The 20,134-nt window shown below is 36.1% G+C and overlaps 1 protein-coding gene across 1 annotated transcript in view; it reads left to right on the top strand.

The window, feature by feature from the left end:
• Nucleotides 1-7,100: 7,100 nt before the first annotated feature.
• LOC104407530 (nipped-B-like protein) overlaps nucleotides 7,101-20,134 on the top strand; it is a gene marked incomplete at its 3' end in the record, with an annotated part of 65,207 nt that continues 52,173 nt past the window's right edge. The window contains exons 1-6 of the mRNA XM_010016840.1: nucleotides 7,101-7,252; nucleotides 10,185-10,350; nucleotides 11,718-11,848; nucleotides 17,149-17,248; nucleotides 18,418-18,569; nucleotides 19,633-19,793. Of these exons, the coding sequence (XP_010015142.1) occupies nucleotides 7,189-7,252; nucleotides 10,185-10,350; nucleotides 11,718-11,848; nucleotides 17,149-17,248; nucleotides 18,418-18,569; nucleotides 19,633-19,793 (774 nt within the window). The remainder of the gene's footprint in view (nucleotides 7,253-10,184; nucleotides 10,351-11,717; nucleotides 11,849-17,148; nucleotides 17,249-18,417; nucleotides 18,570-19,632; nucleotides 19,794-20,134) is intronic.

The following is a 20,134-nucleotide window of genomic DNA, read 5'->3' as shown; positions in this document are numbered from 1 at the left end:
GAAGGGGCCTTAAAGCTCATCTAGTTCCAACTCCCGTGCCACGGGTAGGGACACCTTCCAACAGACCAGGTTGGTCCAAGCCCCATCCAGCCTGGCCTTGAACACTGCCAGGGATGGGGTAGCTACAGCGTCTCTGGGCAACCTGGGTCAGTGCCTCAGCACCCTTACAGTGAAGGTTTTTTCCTAATACATAATCTAATTCTCCCCTCTCAGTTTCAGGCCATTCCTCCTTGTCCTGTCACTACTTGCTCTTGTAAAAGTCCTTATCCAGCTTTCTTGTAGCCCTCCTTTGGGTACTGGAAGGCTGCTTCAGGGTCTCCCCTGAGCCTTCTCCAGGATGAACAAGCCCAACTAACTCAGCCTGTTTTCAGAGGAGAGGTGCTTCAGCCCTCTGATCAGCTTTGAGCCTCCTCTGGACTTGCTCTAACAGGTCCATGTGTTTCTTGTGTTGAGGGCCCAGGAGTTGAACGCAGGACTGCAGGTGGGGTCTCACAAGAGCAGTGTAGATGGGGAGAATCACCTCCGCAGAACTGCTGGTCATGCTTCTTTTGATGCTTGGGATTGCGCTGACACACGTGCAGGACCTTGCGCTCAGGCTTGTTGAACTTCATGATGCTGGCACTGGCCCACCTCTCAAGCGTTCCTTTGGTTGGCAGACCTTCCCTTTAGTATGTCAGCTGTACCACACAGCTTGGTGTCATTGTCAAACCAACTTGCCCACTTCCACATCTTGTGTATCAGGGAAGCTGCACGCTACCCATTGGTATCTGCTCTCTGCGCATGGCTTAGTCTGATTTTTTTTCTTCCTTTTTTTTCTTTTTTCTTTCCATCTATCTATCTATCTATCTATCTATCTATTTACTTATTTATTTATGATGGTCCATTTGTGTCATTTCCCCTCCTTTCGTCCCACAGGAAGAGTTATTACAGGTGTAATGCTTTATTATTTTACCCTAGTAGAAATATGTGTGCTTAGCAGCATCTTTTTTTGAATCCACAGACCTGTCATACTGTGTATGCTTCCACCACCTTTACTGGGGTTTCTCTTGCCATTTACTGTGGTGTCACTGCCACTAGTATTCCATGGGCAGCAGAGGCATCAGTGTCATTGTTATGGAATAGAAGAGTGGAGACCAAAGGAATGTGGCAGTAGCCACAGAGGAAGAAGCTGGTTGCTCTAAACATTTTTTCTGAAGTTTTCTTTATATTCAGAAGCAGCTTACAGTTGGCACAGTACAGTCATTTTCACTAAGGTTTCTTTTTTTACAGTGGTTGTAGTTTGAAGTTATGCTAATACTGGTTTAAAATTGGTCGAGGTAATTTTTATCTCAAACTTTTGAATTTTTCACTTGCTTTGTCAGCATCACTGATTGTGCTGGCTGATCACTTCATGAACCCAACATGGATTTCACTAGTACACTGCGTTTCATCTGGTTTTGTGCTTCTGGGATTTCTGTATTTGTATTTTCAAACTTAATTTTTTGTACCTAGTACTGTAGAAGGTGAAACTGTTCTGTGTGTGCTGCGAAATTCCCGGTTTAATAAATGCTGATGAGTTTTCTTGGGCTTTTATTGTTAATAATGAGTCTTGATTTCTGACACCACCACCTTCCTGCCACCCCCTTTCTCATTACTTCCTTCCACATGCTGCAACCACTACCCCTTGTTGGTTGTTCAAGTTAGATTAATATCATGTGGTTTCATAGTTTCTTGCATTACTGTTTTAACTTTAGACAGCTGGATCATTGATTAATTACTGTGCAGTTGCAATTCTATTTCTTTCTAAGATTGACTTTAGTGTTGTCAAAGTGTTGAAATGCTTTATATTGTGAATGTGTGTGTTTCCCCTCTCCCCCACGCCCCTCAGGTACTTACATATTAAGCTGTGTTTTGGCAACTGTATCTCCTTCCTTAGTATTTTTTGAAGTCGTTTTGATAGCATTTACTTCTGGAAACTTAGTATATTAAACTGTAACTCTGGTATGGAAACCAGAAATGTGCCCTCTTGTGGGCACATGACTCAAATCTGCGTGATGTCCCTCAGTCAGTATGTTGTTTCAATGAGAACTAGAGAACGTTCAGCCTCTTTCTACTTCTCTCTCATTCTTTAAGTGATTTTATTTATTTATTAATCTATTTTTATTAAGGATTGATAAATAGCAGAGATTAATTTAGTGACTAGCAAGAAAGGTAGTTTATTGCAAAATGTGGAAGTTTAAAACTGGCTATGAGGCAGGGATTCTTAAATTTCTAGTAGCATGTTTCCTCATTTAAAAGAAAGACAAAAGTCCACTGCTCACCAAAATCATAAAACAGCTAATACGTTAGTTGTACTGGTTTACTTTCAGTGTGCTGCTACAGATGTCAACTTTGATCATGGTGCTGCAGTTATATGAATATGATGCTACTCAGCATATAAGAAATGAAAACCACATTTTAAAGTATTTAATTCTGAATACAGAGTTAATAATGAAAATTAAATAACACAAGTGTATTTAAAGTATTCTATTTAATAGAATGCTTTGAAAAGAGAAATATATAGAGATCTAATAACATAGTCATTCTTTAAAATGTAGTTTCAATCCACCTAATTTTGTCCCTCATTTTCTTCTCAGAACTATATTAGGTCAGTCATATACAAATTATTTTTAAAGTAGACATAATAAATTAAAGAATACCCTGGGAATGGGGAGTGAAACATTTAAATGTACATAGGAAATTTCTGAATGCTGAAGTTGGTTGCTTATCTTTGCATTACTACTCAGCCTGTTTATTACTGCACATAAACAGATTTTTCCCTTTATTCTGTTTTCCACTGTTCTTATACATGCACATAGCTGAGCTGGGAAGAACTAGTGTTTTTGTTAACGAGGAACGTTTCATAAATGCAGAGCTTGAACCTTCATATAGTAACAAGTGATCAGAGTCCTCTTGTCATTTTGTTGACAATCAGATGGTGCAATAGCTGAAAAAATACAATTGGATTTTGTTGGGGGATTTTTCTTGTATTTTCATGGTGTAATTTTTTTATTTGTTTGCTTGGATTGTTTTAATTCGGTTTGGTTTTTTTCCCCTTCCCTGGTTGTGGCTATCTCTTCACTTAAAATTGTTCACAACTTACTTTCATCCTCTCTTTCTCCTTTAATTTTACCTGTTCCTGTCCATTCTCTCTAAAGAGATTGTTTATTGTTAGTTTTCCACCCTGCCATTAATCCAGGACTATGATGAGAAATGAGAAATGCAAAGAGACATGAATTGTAGAGAGGATCCACATGACATACTCATGCCACTGAAGGCAGTCAGTATTTTCAATGTCCATTTTATGCAGTGTTTTACCAGCCACATATTTACTTTCTACTTAAGAAAAGCTGAAACCCAACAACCTACAACACCTTAAATTTAACATTTTAGTAGCAATTTTCTTTGGAATATTAATTTGTAGTGAAGGAAAATATACATAATTGACAAAAAAAAAAAAAAGGAGGAAGATTACATACACAAGCAGCACTTTAGAAGTATACTTATTAACCATAGCATAAGCTTTTGCAATTTTAATTTCCTTGCTATATTGGGTTGGCTTCACTTTATTATTGTGTGTTAGGATGGTAGCTTTTTCATATATTATTCTCAATATATGCTGTGATTTCACTGTTTTTATTTCACTGAGGTGTTCTTTTTATCATTTCCTTTGTGCAGTGTAGTTTCTTTCTCCATGAGACATCTTTTACAATATCTGTTGTTTCTTATAAAGAAGCAAGAGCCTTAATACAGCTATACTGAATGTAGAAGACTTCATTTGCATATATGTAAACTGATTTCTACTTCTCTGTTTGAACTGCTATGGTACAATCTGATGCATTGTTTAAAAGCTTTCCAGCACAGTAGTTCTTTGATTTCCTTAATTTAGCTAATGTAACTAACAGTTTCATTTTTTCAGTCTAGAGGTAGGAATGCTGTACTGCTTGTACCAGCTACTGTACAAAGCTGATAATGTAGAAGTTTTCAAATATTGTAAAATGTTGATTCTTCTAGACTAATTGTGAGCTGCTACAATGTAGTACTTTTAACTCTTATTACACTTGGGGAATGGAAAATAAAGAAACCCTACAGTAAAACTTGTCTGTCAGCCAAGCTATTAATTGTTGCTTGCTCTTGTGACATTTTGTGTGAGAGAACCTGTCTCATCTTGAACTGTCAATTTTTCCTCCCCAACTGCTCAATATTTTAAATTCCTTAACTAGTGAGTTTACTGATGTTCTTGGTGACATCAAATGTGACTGGATCTTAGTCTCTAGTTCTGAAGTTGAATCCCACCTTGTTTGCCAGTTTTACTCTCAACGCAACAGATGCAATATTTGGACCCAGATACTTCTTTATGGTTTCTTTGTATTGTGGCGGCAAACTGCTTGCCAGTTTTACTCTCAATGCAACAGATGCAATATTTGAACCCAGATACTCCTTTGTGGTTTCTTTGTATTGTGCCTGTTGTATAAACTAATCCCATCACTTAATCCCATCTCTCTTGGTCTTTTGTTTACTCTCATCTGTTTACTCACATTCTCATTCTTACAAAAACTAAGTAAGAGGCAGAATTCTTGAATTGCTGTGTGTAGTTCCCAGATGGTGCAGGTAACTACATCCTGTCCCTTCTGTAACATCTGTATGATCCATGCTTATCTCTATTACTCTTAATGGAAGCTCTTCAAAAAGTGTCAGCTCTGATGGTGCGAAGCTCTGTTCTAATTTTCTTGCTTGCACTCATGCCCCATTTACTGTTGTGTTAGCATTGCACTGTAGCATTCTTCCTTTGTAACCTTCTTTGACTGCTTTAGACAGAGGAACCACATCCCCTCCTGACCTTTGTTTTGTTAGCTAAACAAACCAACCCGTTTTACTCTCCTCTTACAAAGAAAGTTTACTCTTCCCTGACCATCCTAGCTTAACTGCACTAACTTCACTCTCAGGTCTGGATCTTACCATTTTAAGTTTCTTATCATGTATCTGTGGAGGAGGTTTCTAATTGTCTAATTTCTAAGTGTCTGGGTTTGGAGGAATTTTTCCCATTGAACAACTGAATAATTTAATTCTTGTGGCAGTAATACCAAAAAAGAACTTGAAGTAGTGACAGCCTCTGATGTTCTCTTCCTGATGACCAGCTTTCCCAGGTGATCAGGAAGAGAAAGTGAACGGATTGGTTTTTTTCTTGTTTTCATTGTTCTATGTGGCATGCAAGGTTTCCACTAATACTGATTAGTGATATGGCCTTAGTCAGCTTTGATGCAGTTTGTCAGGACAGAAGAGGTCATCAAACTTGATCTTTTAATTGAACATACAATTCATCTGTGAAAGGTGTTATTTAGGTTTTTTTAGTTACTAACCTTTAAGTGAAAACTTAAAATTCAAAACCTGTTGGCTTTTGTGGGTTTGCTGTTACAGACTTATTATGGGTGTCTTTTTTTTTTTTTCCCATTAAGAATTGCTTTTTTATGGAACTAAGAAATCTCTGAAATTCTGTGTATATTGGTATTCATTTCAGGTTAAAAACTCTTTAAGTATCAAGTAGTATTTGAAACTGCTCTGAGTGTTTGAAGACCATTTTCTCCTAGACTAAAATAAAAACAAAACAAAACAAAACAAAACAAAACAAAACAAACACCAAAAAACCTCGCCAAACAACAAATACAACAGCCCACACAGAGTATCTCTCTGTAGCAGTTTCCTTAACTAGATTTCTGTACCTATAATGTATGATAATTTTAATAAACAATTGTAATGTAGTTGTGAGAATGAGACTGTGGTGAGTGCAGCAAAAGGAGTCAACTCATTGTCAGTTCTGTTTAACCTCAGCGTTGGTATTTTTTTCAAAGAATTCAGTTGTGTGTAGGTAGGAAAAGCTCAAAAAGTTAACTTCAGTGGTTCAGCAAAACTTTGAGCATGAAAAAAACTTAAAGCCTTTGCTTTCCTTGTCTGTCTTGGAATTTGTATGTATTTATTCTCAGTGATGTCCTATATATTGCCATTGGTGAGGTGTAAGAAAGGAGATAAAAATTAGTATGGAAATTACAGTGATCTTTTGGTTCGTATGTATTGTATGTAATTCTAAAAAATGTTGTTTTGGAAAGTAAGCGACTCATTACTTCAGTCTCTTTAGTATATAGTGTAAATGCTTACAGAAGTCTTTTTACTGTTACCAAAACTTTTAACACAGATGCCTGTCTATAGTAAGTAACCACATACATATCAAATTCGTTTAATTTGTTTGTCTTCAGAAAATAACATACGAAATTTTTTTTTCATTTCGTTAGTATAGTAGTGGATTGTAATGTGTGATCTTCACAAAATTTTGTTGTTTTGGAACTTCAATTGAAATTATTGTGATTTTTTTTTTTTTTCAAGCAGTGTGGACTTCCTTACAGTTGCGATCTTTATAGTTAGTGAAAACTCATTGAACAAATCATCTTTTCATTAGTTAAATATAAACTGTGCTGTTTTACAGGAAATAAACAAGCTAGTTCAGTGGTGGCTAAACCTTTTATTTTTGTGAAGGGTTTCTACAAAACTACAGTTTCTGGTAGTAGTTTGACCAGACAGTATTTAATATTAAAGAGATATTTTCAAATAGCAACCACTTTTAAACTATACCAAGATTTGGTATTTGTCACTTTGTTTACGCCTTGCTTTTTGCATCTGTAATTTACTCCTTTTGTTTTTGCTATGCTTTGTATGAAAAATACCTCCTTCTACAAAACTTGGAAGTGAATATGGCAGCTATAATTAATTACACTGGGTATGCATTAAGTACGATCCACCGCAGTATGAAGTTTTGTTAGCAATTTTCGAGTTAGTACTGTATAACCTGAGCAAATTGTCTTCCAATTGCCTTATCTTGCATCTTTTTTCGTGAAGGGCTCTCCCAGAAGCTTGCATTTTGATTACTTAATATCATTTAATATTTAAAATCTACATTGTTCTACTCAGTCTCTGCAAAATTTACATTGTATACTGCTGAGGGTATGGTCTGCGTTTCATTTGTGCTACTGAAGTCTGAAAAAATAAACTGAGAATTTTCATTTGTTTTTTAATTTTTATTTTTTTTTTTTTTTTTTAGTGCTTGGGAGATGGGAAGTAATGATAGCTGGCACCTGAACTAAAATATCTGTGTAGGCACTACTATCCCAGAACTTCAGGATGAATGGGGATATGCCTCATGTTCCCATCACTACTCTTGCAGGGATTGCTAGTCTTACAGACCGTAAGTACTCTTCTTTTTCTTGACTTTGCTGTGCTGTTTTGTACCTCTTTGGTAAATATTTGCATTTTCAATATAACAAAAATAGTTTTATTTTAAAATTTCATCAAGGTAAATCTGTTCAAAATCAGATTTGGTATTAAAAATGTTAATTTTCTCATTGCTTTAATTTTTAAAATCTATTCAAATAAAACATGCTAATTTAAACATGAAATGAAATGTAGGATAAATAAAACCCTTAAGGAAACTTGAAATAAAATATAGAAATTCATTGTTTCATAGAATCACAGAATGGTTTGAGTTGGAAGGGGCCTTAAATACCATCTAGTTCTAATCCCCCTGCCATGGACAGGGATACTTTCCACTAGGCTGGGTTGCTCCAAGCCCTGTCCATCCTGACATTGAATAGTGCTAGGGATGGGACATGTTTGTTTGGAATATCATTCATTAGTATATCTGGGTACCCCCAAATAAAGAAAACCGCATAAATTATAAAATGCTTCTCTAAAACATACATCTCATCATGATCACCGAGACAGGGTGATGGAGAGGGAGAAAGAGAGAGAGAGAGAAGAGAGAGAGAGAGGATTAGACTGATGCTTAACTAACAAAAAGGAGTTGTGGAATACGCTGAATACACTTGAAACCCAGTTCCTTAATTTTGGACAAGGTACAAAAAAGTACCTAATTAATAGGTGCAAAGATTGGCTGCTACAATGGAAATAAGCAGCTGAACCTGTGAGTCTTCTTTCTTAGCTGTTCAGCCTACAGAAGAAGCAGATGAGGTGTGTAACTGTCTTTAAATATATCAGGAAGACAAGATGCAAGGAAAGGAACTATTTATGTCAAAAACTGTTACTGGCACAAACCCAAATGGTTTATAATGTGGCCAAAAATATGTTTTTAGAGAAAACTAAGAGAAGATTTATTACTATAATGAGGTCCTAGAATAGCCAATGTAGTAAGGGTAGTTGGGTTTAAGATGCATGTTGTTTGTGAAGTGTAGGAAAGAGTTTGTAGCTTGATTGTTTGAGGATAATTGGATTCTGACATAGGTACTTCTAAGCTCTTTTTTTTATTATGATACTATTGAAATTTGGAGACTTTCTGGGGGACACTTGGAATATACACATATATACCCAACAAATGAATTTAATTGCCTGCAATAAAAAAAGTGGATGTATTGGAAGAAAAAGACATCTTCATGTCCTTCTGATATTCTGAAAAATCCAAATTCAAGATGCTGCTTATGTGTTTAGATGTGGTTTTATGTATCTTCATGTATATCTAATAATAAACCATCAGCATGCAAACAGTAAGTTTCTGGGCTGTGGGAAGTTTTCCAGCATTAAGTATTTGCAGGTGAGGTTCTAAAGAAAGTCAAATTCTTAACTGGTGGAAGTCACTGGCCAGATTCTTAGTACAAGAGTTTCTTGGAACACTTGCACTACGTTTGGTGGGATTAGCCCTTGTGTTAGGTTCATTTGCTTCTTTATCTGTCATATTTATCTGTTATTTAGAAACACCAGGGCAGCTAAAAGAGAAAGGTTTGTAACTTCTTCAGTTTATTTTTCTCTGTGTGAAAAGAAGGAACTGCAACAGGCAAGACCTGTTGCCCTAAAAACATGGAGGACATGATGACCAGAGGTAGTAGAGTAGCTACTTAACTAGCTAAATTTATACTGTTTTAATAAGTATGTTTTACTGATCTTGCTAATTTTTCCAAGTTTCTGGCACATTCAGTGTAATCTGATGCAAGTAATGAAAGCTAGCTGGTTTACTATATTATACACTTCTATTTGAATTGCAGTGTATTTCTAAATACAGTAATGATATACATTATATAGGGGGGAAATACTGGAATTCCACTCACACACCCTTTTTTTTAATAAAGAATTTCAAAACATGAAAGAGCCAAAAGAGTATATTTTTTGTTTTGTTTTGATTTTTTGGTTTTGTTTAGTTTTGGGGTTTTTTGTCTCAGAGCTGTAATCAGCCTGGGAACTTTAAGATAGAGTCAGCTTGTTTTTGTGGACCCAAGAAAGTGATTTTTCTGTGTAGCTAGCTTTTTAGCCTCCTCTAGCTTACTCTCCTCTTGTCTGTGTAGCTCTGCAAATCATCTGGTCAAGGCTTCTTATAAGGTATACTTCTTGTTATGTCTGCAGACCTAAGAATGCCCTTTGAAAGTATAGTGTGCTGGTTTATAAACTGATTGAAATACTGTGATGGGTGTTTTCATTAGATCTTTTGACCAAGATTTGTGAATAGGTATATTGACTGAGATAACATTTGAGTAATCATATCAGCCAATGATACTAGCCTCTTCTTGAGAAGATGACTTACATATGGATGAATGCAAGAGAATTAAAAGAAGAGAATCTAATAAGTGGCTTAAATTGGTTGTTGTTTGTGTTTTTGGTGGGTTGTTTTGGGGATGAGTTTAATTTTTTGTTTGTTTTAATCTACCCTGACCATACAAAGTGGGAACATTAATTTAGAAACCTTAAAGTAGATGCTTAGTGCACTTACTGCATGCAACTACAAGGATTTTGCATTTCATTCTTTTATTAATGCTTTTGGCTCCAAGAGAAAGCTGACATACATAAATAGCTTAATATTCTGGAATGTTTAAAAGTATGCTTTTATTCATAATACTTGCCTTAGCACAGTTAAATATTTACAGTAATATGGCAATATAACTTTTGGACTTGACTGCATTACTTTGTTTAAAACAGAGTCCAGTATTTGTGTGTGTGTGTGTGTGTGTGTGTGTGTTCAATTTAAAAAAAAAAACCCAGAAATCTTCCTATATTTACATATATATTGTAAATCAAGTTTTCTTACTTAATGACCTGGGGGAGTAAGAAAGTATGCATATTTCTATTATTGTGTTCCATGAAATGGTTCTGAGCTCTTCTCTGTTTTCTGATAACAGTTTTGAACCAGCTGCCTCTTCCATCACCTTTACCTGCTACAACAACAAAAAGCCTGCTTTTCAATGGACGTATAGCTGAAGAGGTGAACTGCCTTCTGGCTTGCAGGGATGAAAATCTGGTTTCACAGCTCGTCCACAGCCTCAATCAGGTGTCAACAGATCACATGTATGTATTTTGAACTTCAGTTATATCAGATCCGTATTCCTTGAAATCAAAATTAAATGGATTGAGAAGTATGTTTGTGAGAATCTGAGAATTAGAACATGCAGTTTTTATTAGGCTTGTTTGGCAGATGACAGCTTTACAAGAGTCAAATATTTTAATCAGTCAGGACATTAATAATTGTCCTGCAGCCTTTATGCTTAACTGTGGGATATATTTTATAGGTGTACTGCTTATTCTATTCTTGCTAGTTAGGAGTGCAGACTTTGTGGTGGTGATTTTGCAATACTCATTTGTGTTCCACTTTGGTTGATAATGCGCATTGACAAATTTTATACCCAGTATTACACAGAAAGGAAGTTTTTTGAGACACCTATATAAGACCCATGTCCATTCTGATTAGGTATTGTTGTAACTTAAATATTTTAAGAATTGGACCAGCAAGGATGGTAATGTGTTCTCTTTTTGTTAATTTTTCCCATTTTTTTCCTCCCTCCCTCCTTTCCTCCCTTCTTTCCTCCATCCCTGTCTTCCTTCCTTCCTTCCTGCCTTCCTTCCTGCCTTTCTTCCTGCCCGCCTTCCTTCCTGCCCGCCTTTCTTCCTGCCTCCCTCCCTCCATCCCTCCCTCCCTCCTTCTCTTCCTCCCTTCTTCCCTTCTCTTATTTTTTTTTCTTTTTTTTTTTTTAGTTTTTCTTTGGTGTCCTTTGAATTGTCTTACATTGACAACACACTTTTTCCTACATGTTCCAATCAGTTGTTAGATCAAGTGGAAGTAGCTTTTATAAGTCCTTAAAGCAAACCATGACTGAAAGAATGGATACATTTATAGAAAATACATTTCCTTTTTTTATGTTTAAGAGGGAATCCTGTGGTGTCAAAGTTATGCCAATTTCCCTTCTTAAAATAAATGATTCTCAAAGCAATGGGTTGTAACCTGAATGTTACACATTCATGCATATGTTAATTTTACTCCTACAATAATACTTTATTGATGTTATGCCAAAGCGTACTTTTGTGAGGAAGGTCACAATATAAAAGCGAGCATAAGAAACTTTTTATAATAGTCTGAAACTGACAACCATGTAAATAGAAGTGCTTTGCAGCAGAAAATAATTTAAAGACTAGTAGGAATACCTCTTCTGCCATTCCTTAAAGAAAAGAGGGGAAAAAAAAAACATACAGGCAGGGAGCAGTGCTTTGCAAGCTTGGTTTTTTCTATATTTTAACAGTAAATTGTTTTCTTTCATTTGGTTTTGTTTTTTTGTTCTTTTGGTTTTGGTTTTGGTTTGTTTTTTTTTTTACTTGACTCATAGTTTCTTATAATTTGAAAATGCATTTGCCTCTTTATTTGCTTACTTCCACAATTCCAGAGAGTTGAAAGATAACCTTGGCAGTGATGATCCAGAGGGAGATATACCAGTCTTGCTGCAGGCTATCCTGGCAAGGAATCCTAATGTTTTCAGGGAGAAAAGCATGCAAAACAGATACGGGGTACAAAGCGGTAAGGATTTTTGATTATTTATTATTGCATTTTATGTTGTTCTGAAGTTTAGGGGCCTGATACTAACCACAGATTTGTATGGAGTACAACTGTGATATTTATGCCATACCTCGTTTTCGATAGTGATATAAACCTGTGTACCTTGACATCTTCTCAGAGTAATTGATTCTAGTAGAATAAGCATGGAAATAAACTACCATATTTTTGTAAAAATATATTAAATTTCACTACAAACTTTATAATCTGTAGGGTGATTAGATTTTGTTTTAAAATAGTTTATTTTCATTTTTATGGCTACATCTGTATATTTGTCTTAGTAAATAATTGAAGTTGGAAAAATATGCCTTAATCTTACTGAAAATCTGTATGATCACAGTACATTATTGCAGCAGTAGTGAACTACAAAATAGGTAGGACAATTTCTAGAGTTTCCTTAGGGTGAGGGTAAAGCTTTGGTAGCGCTGCTAAGATACAGATTGAAGTGTTACTGGGGGGGTCCTTAGAGCATAGGAAGTGTAAGGTGGTTCTGGATGGGAAAAATAGCAAAAAGAGATTGTTAGGTTTGTTCACCTGTGCTGGTGAGTAAAAAGCCAGTCAATATTTGAAAATAACTTGCTAAGGGCAGAACACGTGATGTTACTTGGAAGAAGGCAGAAATTCCCTGGAATGAAAATGTGAAATGCAGTGCTAGATACTGGTAAGTTCATTGATACATGTATCTGTGCTTCACAGGGAGAAACATTTTTGCAGCTTGATTAAGTAGGTTAAGGATAATCCCAATGAAATAAAAGTCCATATATCTTTAGTAAATGTGCTTTGGCCCTCCTTGAAGGAAGATATTAGTACAGAATAAAAAATAATTAAGCATGAAACTTAGAAGAACAGTTGGTGTTATTTTAGTTAGTTAGAAAGTGGTCTCAGAGAACCAGAAGAGATCAGTCTTTTAAACTCGCATGAATATTTAATTTTATTTTACATAATTCTGATTACTTGTATGAGTGCAAGAATTGAAATGTAAGTGTGAAATCTGAGAACTGAAAGGAAAAGGGGAAGAGAGGAAAATCATAGCTGTGTACAAAGTGTTTTGAGAGGAAGAAAGCCCTGGAATGAATGCCTGGAAAAGCTAGGTGAAATGTGACTTTATTTTCAATGGATGAAGGCTACACTCTTACCTGGAAATATGTGGATCTTTAAGTTAGATGCTGGCAGCTTGTGATAGCCTTATTAGCTGTGCCATGTCCTGTTCAGATCTCCAAGGTTAAAGGTGGCTGTACTAATGTATTGGAAAGCAAAGGTTGGATTTTCTTCTGCTTTCTGGACAGATAGTGTAATCATTGTAGACTAGTGATTTGTAGAACAGTTGTTGGTTTGGTAGAGATCTTATGTAATACATTTTGCCAGCTGGAAGAGTGAAATTTAGACTCTTTTCTAATATTTCAAATTCACCTTTTTTGCTTTCCTTACTGTCTTCTGAATATTGTCTTTCCACCTTCTGTTGAGTCCAGCATACATTGAAGTCAGCAGTGGGTACTGTAACACAGTGTTTGTAATATTCACAATTGAGAAGCAGCAAAGGCAGTCACCCCCTGGGGACTCAACTTGGGATGGATCTGTGCACCAAAATCCTTTGAGTGCGTTAGTTCCAGCATTAGTATGGACAAAAGTGAACTCAAATTCATTTCTCCTAGCTTTCATTTCTGATGCAAGAACAGGAAGACCACCTGGCTAAACAATTACATTAAACACAGAATAAAATTCTTGGTTCAGTACAGTTTGTCAGGAAATAAAGACATCTTCAGAAAGCTAAATACTATGTTAGGAATTCTTGTGAATGTAAGATAAAGCACAAGTAGAATTCTATGTTGATGGTTTTTTCCCATGTTCATACCGATCTGTATTTAGTTCAAAACTAAGTATTAGAGCAAGAATTGTTTTTAGTTATGATGAACAAATAGTGCAAGAAGGATGTATTATCTGGACACTTTACTTGTGTCCTAACTAGGCACCCTCCACTTCCCCCCACCCTCCACTGCTGGTACATTTAATTTCAGGTAACATAGCAGCAATGCTCGAACTCTTATTTCCTATCTTTAGATAACAGTCCTATTGTCAAAACAGTCTTCAAACATCCTAGGTTTTTTAGATTAGATTTTTAGTTAGATTTTTTTCAGACTGTTTCCTATTACCAAGTTATCTGAACAGACTGATTCACATCACCATGTGGTGTCAGGCCTAACTGTGTACAAGTGCACAATGTTAATTTTATTTTAGACCTTTTCGTCAGATGACACAGTTTTGGGTGTCATCTTGCAACTACACCTGTCTTGCATCTTAAAGTGCATGAGTGAAGTGGATTTCTTTAGAATCATTTTTAGGATTTATTTAGAATTGCTTTCAGTTTTCATAATATTTTCTTCTTTTTTCTCTATCAACACTTTGGCTTTGTTTTTCAGCAGATATGTGTTGGCAGATAAGCTAAAATAGGATATTGCAATAGGTTAGTATTCATAGCATCACTTAGGGTTCAAGAAGGACTTAATATTCCCTTGAAGCTTTTTATGAGAACTTGGGAATTTTGGGGTTCATAATCATATGCATATTTCTGTAAACATAAATTACTTGGATAATTTTTTTATTTGTACAAAAATTCAAGTGTATGTGTGCCTATAAAAGGAAAAAGCTTTGCAATAAGAGTGTAGATTTAACTGAAACATCACCTGTTGGTGAGCAGTCCTAGCTTAAACATGCTGATGCTGTAATACAGTTTAATCATACAAGACATCCTGTGACCTTGAGCTGCAGTTTTATGTAGTGCATTCTTTGGCATCTAGTTTTAGTGGAATGCTAAAATGGATTTATGCATATCACTTTTTTCCCAACCAAAAATAAAAACCAAACCAACACATATAGGCAACACTGGGGGTATGTTTTAAGGAAACTCGTCGTAGTCACGTTACTACTAGGATATTGCTTTCTCAAACCTGAACATTACTGATATTCAAAATTAAGGTGGCATTTAGAAGGAATTCTTAAATATTTAAGGTTAGGAATTGCACAGTGGAGCCATAGATCTGCTTCTTAGTGATATGACAATAATGTAAAAAATGTACAAGAAGATATTTAGTGGTAATGGCAAGAGACCAAGTTCAGCTCCTTTTTAGACTAAATATTTGAGGCTTATTTCTCATTTCATTGTTATCGGGTATACTTGTTATCTGAAAACTTTAGAGATACTGGGGCTTTTTTGTTGTTGTTTGGCTGGTTTTAGTTTTTTGTTTGTTTTGTTGTGGTTTTTTTAATTTTGTTTTCCAGTTTTCCTTTCTTTTTTTTTTTTCTTAAAGTTACCAAGATTGTGCCTCCTATATCCTGCTCCCTCCCTCAACAGAGAGAGAAAAGTGAGAGCTGTCACAGAATAATTTTTAGCTGTTTTGTTGGTTGGTTTGGTTGGTTGGTTGGGTTTTTAGTGGTATTAAAATTTGATTTATTTCTGTATTTCCTGTGATTCTTTTAAACCAAAACCTATCGCATCTCTGGCTTAAAATGTGTTTTGAAGTTAGGGAGGAGAGAATATGTAGAAAATTTTTAAAGTATTTTGAAAGCACAGATTTTGCTTTAAACATAAAATGAAACTTCCTTTGTATAGTTCATGCTTACTGGAGCACATTCTGTCAGTTTCCTGTACGTGAATGGTAAGGGTTGGTAGTATGACTAAGATACTGTACCTATCTGTGTTGAGAGTGGCAGTGAGAGGTCAGTGAGAAATGGGCATGCTGCAGCAAAGCATCCCTGGAGTCTCCTCCTCCTCACTTGCCTCTATTTGAGGCAGCCAGTGTCTGTTAAACAAATTTTGCCAGAGCTGAGGAGTCCCCTTCTGTTACTTGGGACAGTGAAGTGTCTTCTGTATTGAAGTAGGGAGGTATCTGGGGTTTTTTTCAGCACAACACGGGACTTTCACTTCTGCTCTGGGCCAATTTTCATGTGCTAAAGTACTTGGAATGCAGCAGTTCACACCTACCGGAAGGTAGTAACGGCTGCATGCCCGCAGGATTATCACATCTCTTCTCTGATGGAGAGAGGGGAGAAAGAGGGGGACAGACCTCAGGGAGGATTTCTGGAACTGGTTTTGCATGTGTGAATATTGCAGCAGTTGAAATCCATGATAGCAACTGAAGGATTGACAGCTCCCAAACACTCTGGACTTTCATCAGCCTTTTGTCTAACTTTTGTTTTAAAATATTTGTACTACTTGCTGTGGTTTCCCAAGCTGCAGTGTGCACATGAATTTCTGACACTGCATTTAGCTGTAGTGTGTTAAATTCTGTCATTAAAATAACTTAGAGGTAACTTAAGTTTTTTGTGTTTCTGCATCACTTCAATTTCCAGTTGTTAGGGAATTCTTTATTCCTGTATCAAAGAGAGGGAGGAAAAAAAGATTCCTTTAAATTCTACCCAATAGTCACGCGAGTTAGAACAGAATGGAATAGAAAATTTCAGTTGCAGGGGACCTGTGATGATCAACTAGTCCAACTGCCTGACTGCTTCAGGCCTGGATGAAAGTTAAAGCAAATTATTAAGGGCCTTGTCCAAATGCCCCTTCAATGAGCTAGTTTCGAGCACTTTGGTACTTGTGGCTTGCCAGCTAGTACAACTCCAGAATTCCCAAAGCATGACTGTGGGGATCTACAGGCTATGGGAGCTTACAGTTGGGATATTCATTGTGCTATGCAACTGAAATATTTCAGCATCTTATTTGATAACATTCCTTATAAATGTAGCGGAGTTGGAATAGAAAGCTTTTGTCCCTGGGTAGGAAGGAACCACTAAGACATTACAGGAGTGGTAAGGATATCTTGCAGCCCAAGATGTTGTTTGCTGTACTTCCTTGAAAAATGGGAGATAAATTTTCTGTGTTCTTCTTACTGCAAAGTTTTGAAATCTTTTACTTATTGGCACAGTGAGTACTGTACACGCCAGCCTGGGGTCTGAAATCTATGTCCTGTTACAGAATCTTTCTATTTACTGGTAGGTTTTGGCTTCTTCTAAAGAACAGAGGAAGAAATGACTGTCAATATTTAAAACTGAATTAACACTGCCTTAAGAACACTTCTGTATGTCATGATGTAAAATGAACATCTTAAACAGAATCAATCTTTTCTAGTGTTTTCTAACAGTTGCGGGTAAATGATGTTAATGGCTGTAAAGTTTTTAATTTCTTTGTATATAATAATTTCTTAACTGAGAGAGTTCATTGATTAAAAAGGAAATGTATGTAAACTAATGCTGCTATTTCTTTTTAATAGGGATGATGATGTCACAGTTTAATATGTCTCAGAATTCCATGCGTGGTAGTCCTGCATCTTCCAATTATCAACAAACCACTATATCACATAGTCCTTCCAGGTAATGCTTTCTTTTAAATGGGGTGGGAAGGGCAGCCAACTGCAAATCCTTCCTACACTGAGAGTCAGTTATTGTTGCAAGTATGTAAGTGGAAGGTCATAAGTGTCAAGACAAATTTTGTATTTGTCAGCAGGGTGAGTTCCTTCAGATGGCAAAGAAACCTTTTTGTCACTGATTTAATCCTTGTATTCTAAGGATTAGCCATGGTTCTCCTCTCTCACTCCCTGAATTCTGACAAACTTTTTTCCCTGCTTAACAAGTCCCCCTGCCATCCCTCCACATCTTTTCTACCTGTGACAGAGGCTGAGGCTGGTGGCAGGAGGTTAGTAGAGAAGAGGCTAATGTGTTCCAGTATTTATAACAGCACCAGTGTGGCAGGAGGGTGGGAAAGAAAGCTTGTAAAAGCATGGAGTACTTGTTAACATGTTAACAGTTATACTAAGAGCCACTCAGACGATAGGCATAGTTTGGTCAGTCTTCCAGCAGCATCCTCATCAGCTTTCTGATTCTTTTTTTCTAACTTCTGAGTGTTTGCAAGTAGTATGTACTATAATCCAGGCCTTTATTCATAAAATAAAGTACACTGGACTAGAGGAAAGAATTCTTCATGTAGTTTTGATGCAGTTACTGGGTTATAATGTGCATTTATTAGTGTTACAAGCCTGTGTTATTTTTATGGCTTTCTGTCTGTAGGGTCAGTCTAAGATAAAGCCAATGAAAGAGTAAGTTGTATTCAGTGGACTTTGTGTCAGGTCCTACCTAATTGCCTACCGCATTCCTGTATCTTGGCAGTATAGTTCTGTTAGATTAATTTATTTGAAATCTTACAGGAAAAATCGTATTTAGAGCAGATGGCTCCTTGTTAATCCTGCTGACCTAGCGGTTAATTAAAACTTAGCTGTCACTTTCATTCGAACTTCTAGGACTAACTTTTGCAAACTGCAGATCCTTTCTCTAGGTGAAGGTCTTGTGAATGTTTTTTATTCTGGTCTTTACTGTTACTAATGTAGTATCTAAGCCGTGATTCCTAGGTAATAATTGAACTTAGGAAGGTATTGATAGCCTAAAATACCGCTTTTGAGAGAGATTATTGATTGTGTTGGAATTTTGTATCAGTAATTTTTCTAAATTTGCTTTTCCAATTTTTAAAAACTTAATTTTATTTTTAGCCGGTTTGTGCCACCACAGACAAGCTCTGGTAACAGATTTTTGGCACAACAAAACAGCCCAGTGCCTAGTCCATATGCTCCTCAAAGCCCTGCAGGATACATGCCGTATTCACATCCTCCAAGTTACACACCACATCCGCAGATGCAGCAAGGTAAATCTGTGATGTTTGTTTTATTCTTCTAGCTCATGTCAGCTTTATGTTCATGTGCATGTTTCACACCTTTCTAATTTCTTTGAAAGAGTCACATGCTTAATGGAAATCTTTGAGTTGGCAGACGTGTTTAAGCTTTGCTTACCTGACTCTACAAGTGGTAGTATGTACTCCATTAAAAAAAAAGAAAAAAGGGGAAGAAGAAAAGATAAAACACATGTTCATGTTGTATTGCTCCCTTATGTATTCCCACATGCCAGCCACGCCCATTTTGCATAGTTGGCATGTATACATAGCAATCAACAAATCAAACCAAAAACTTCTACTTGTTAGCTATGGCCATTTTTCTGTACTAGCTAAAACCTTGGATTTGCCGAGGTATTGTAAGTTTTGCTGCCAGCTTATATAGCCTTACCAAACCTTTGTAGTGTTGACCAAATTAATTCTAAGTTGGCTAGAATTAAGCTCAAAGTTATGCAAAAACTGGTAAAGATGATCTGCAGAATTAAAGGATGGTTTTGTTCTTCCCTTTTACTAAAAACAATCTTGAAAAACACAAACGCTGTTGAAGTATCTAGGGCATTTTTCTACTGGTAAGTAGGATTCTCATTGGATTTTTCTAAATCATTTATTCTTGAAGTTTAGCATTGTGCTTAGAATACATATAGATGGTTCTGTGTGTAATGTTTTATGTCTTATGAATACCTTGGTAGTTACTGAAGGCAGTGAAAACAAATTATATGGAGGAAAACAAAGTTTTCTATTACCAGTAAAAATATGATACTGACTGTAATTACGATAGATGTGGACAGTAACATGGATAATCTGTACATGGAATTTAGGTTTTAAATCCTCTTGAAAATTAAAATCTTAGTTATCTGATTTTATTCAAGGTATTCGTGGCAAAAGGATTCAATCAAAAAGTTAGATTATTCTTCAGATTCAAGACCTTACACATCCAGTTTACAAATATACACCATTATAGTGTTTTCTCTGAAACTTTTTAAGAGTTGACGAGTATGTGAATATATCAGTATAGTTACTTATACTTCTTGTATTTCAGCTTCAGTATCCAGTCCCATTGTCACAGCTGGGATGAGGAATCTCCATGAAAATAAAGTTTCAAGTCAGTTGTCTGGAAATTCAGCTAATCATCATGCTGATAATTCTAGACATGGCTCAAGTGAAGACTACCTACAGATGGTGCACAGACTAAGTAGTGATGTATGTTACATAGATCAGTTTATTATGATACAGTAATTATTTATTATGATAAAGCAAATACGTGTTTAGGTGCCTCAGAAGTCAGATAGTTGACTGTGTTGTTAATCTGTAAAGCCACTGAAAATATATTTCGATTTTTGATGCCACTCAACCATGTGACTTTACTGTGTGAGATTTAATTTTTGCTAGATCTCTCTTTCCTTTGGAACTGTTTGTAGCATTCATTCTGAAAAAATTGAGAAGAGTAAGAAATCTTCACATAAACTCATGTGTGAGCTTATTTTAAAGAAATGGTGAGTGTCTCTACAATTACTATAGCAATATAGTGGTGCAAACAATAC

The sequence above is a fragment of the Nestor notabilis genome, unplaced genomic scaffold, assembly GCF_000696875.1.
Source record: "Nestor notabilis isolate BGI_N333 unplaced genomic scaffold, ASM69687v1 scaffold11276, whole genome shotgun sequence".
In the NCBI taxonomy this organism is placed as follows: Eukaryota; Metazoa; Chordata; class Aves; order Psittaciformes; family Psittacidae; genus Nestor; species Nestor notabilis.
Note: the sequence above shows the minus strand (reverse complement) of the source record. Positions and strands in the feature narration are given on the sequence as shown.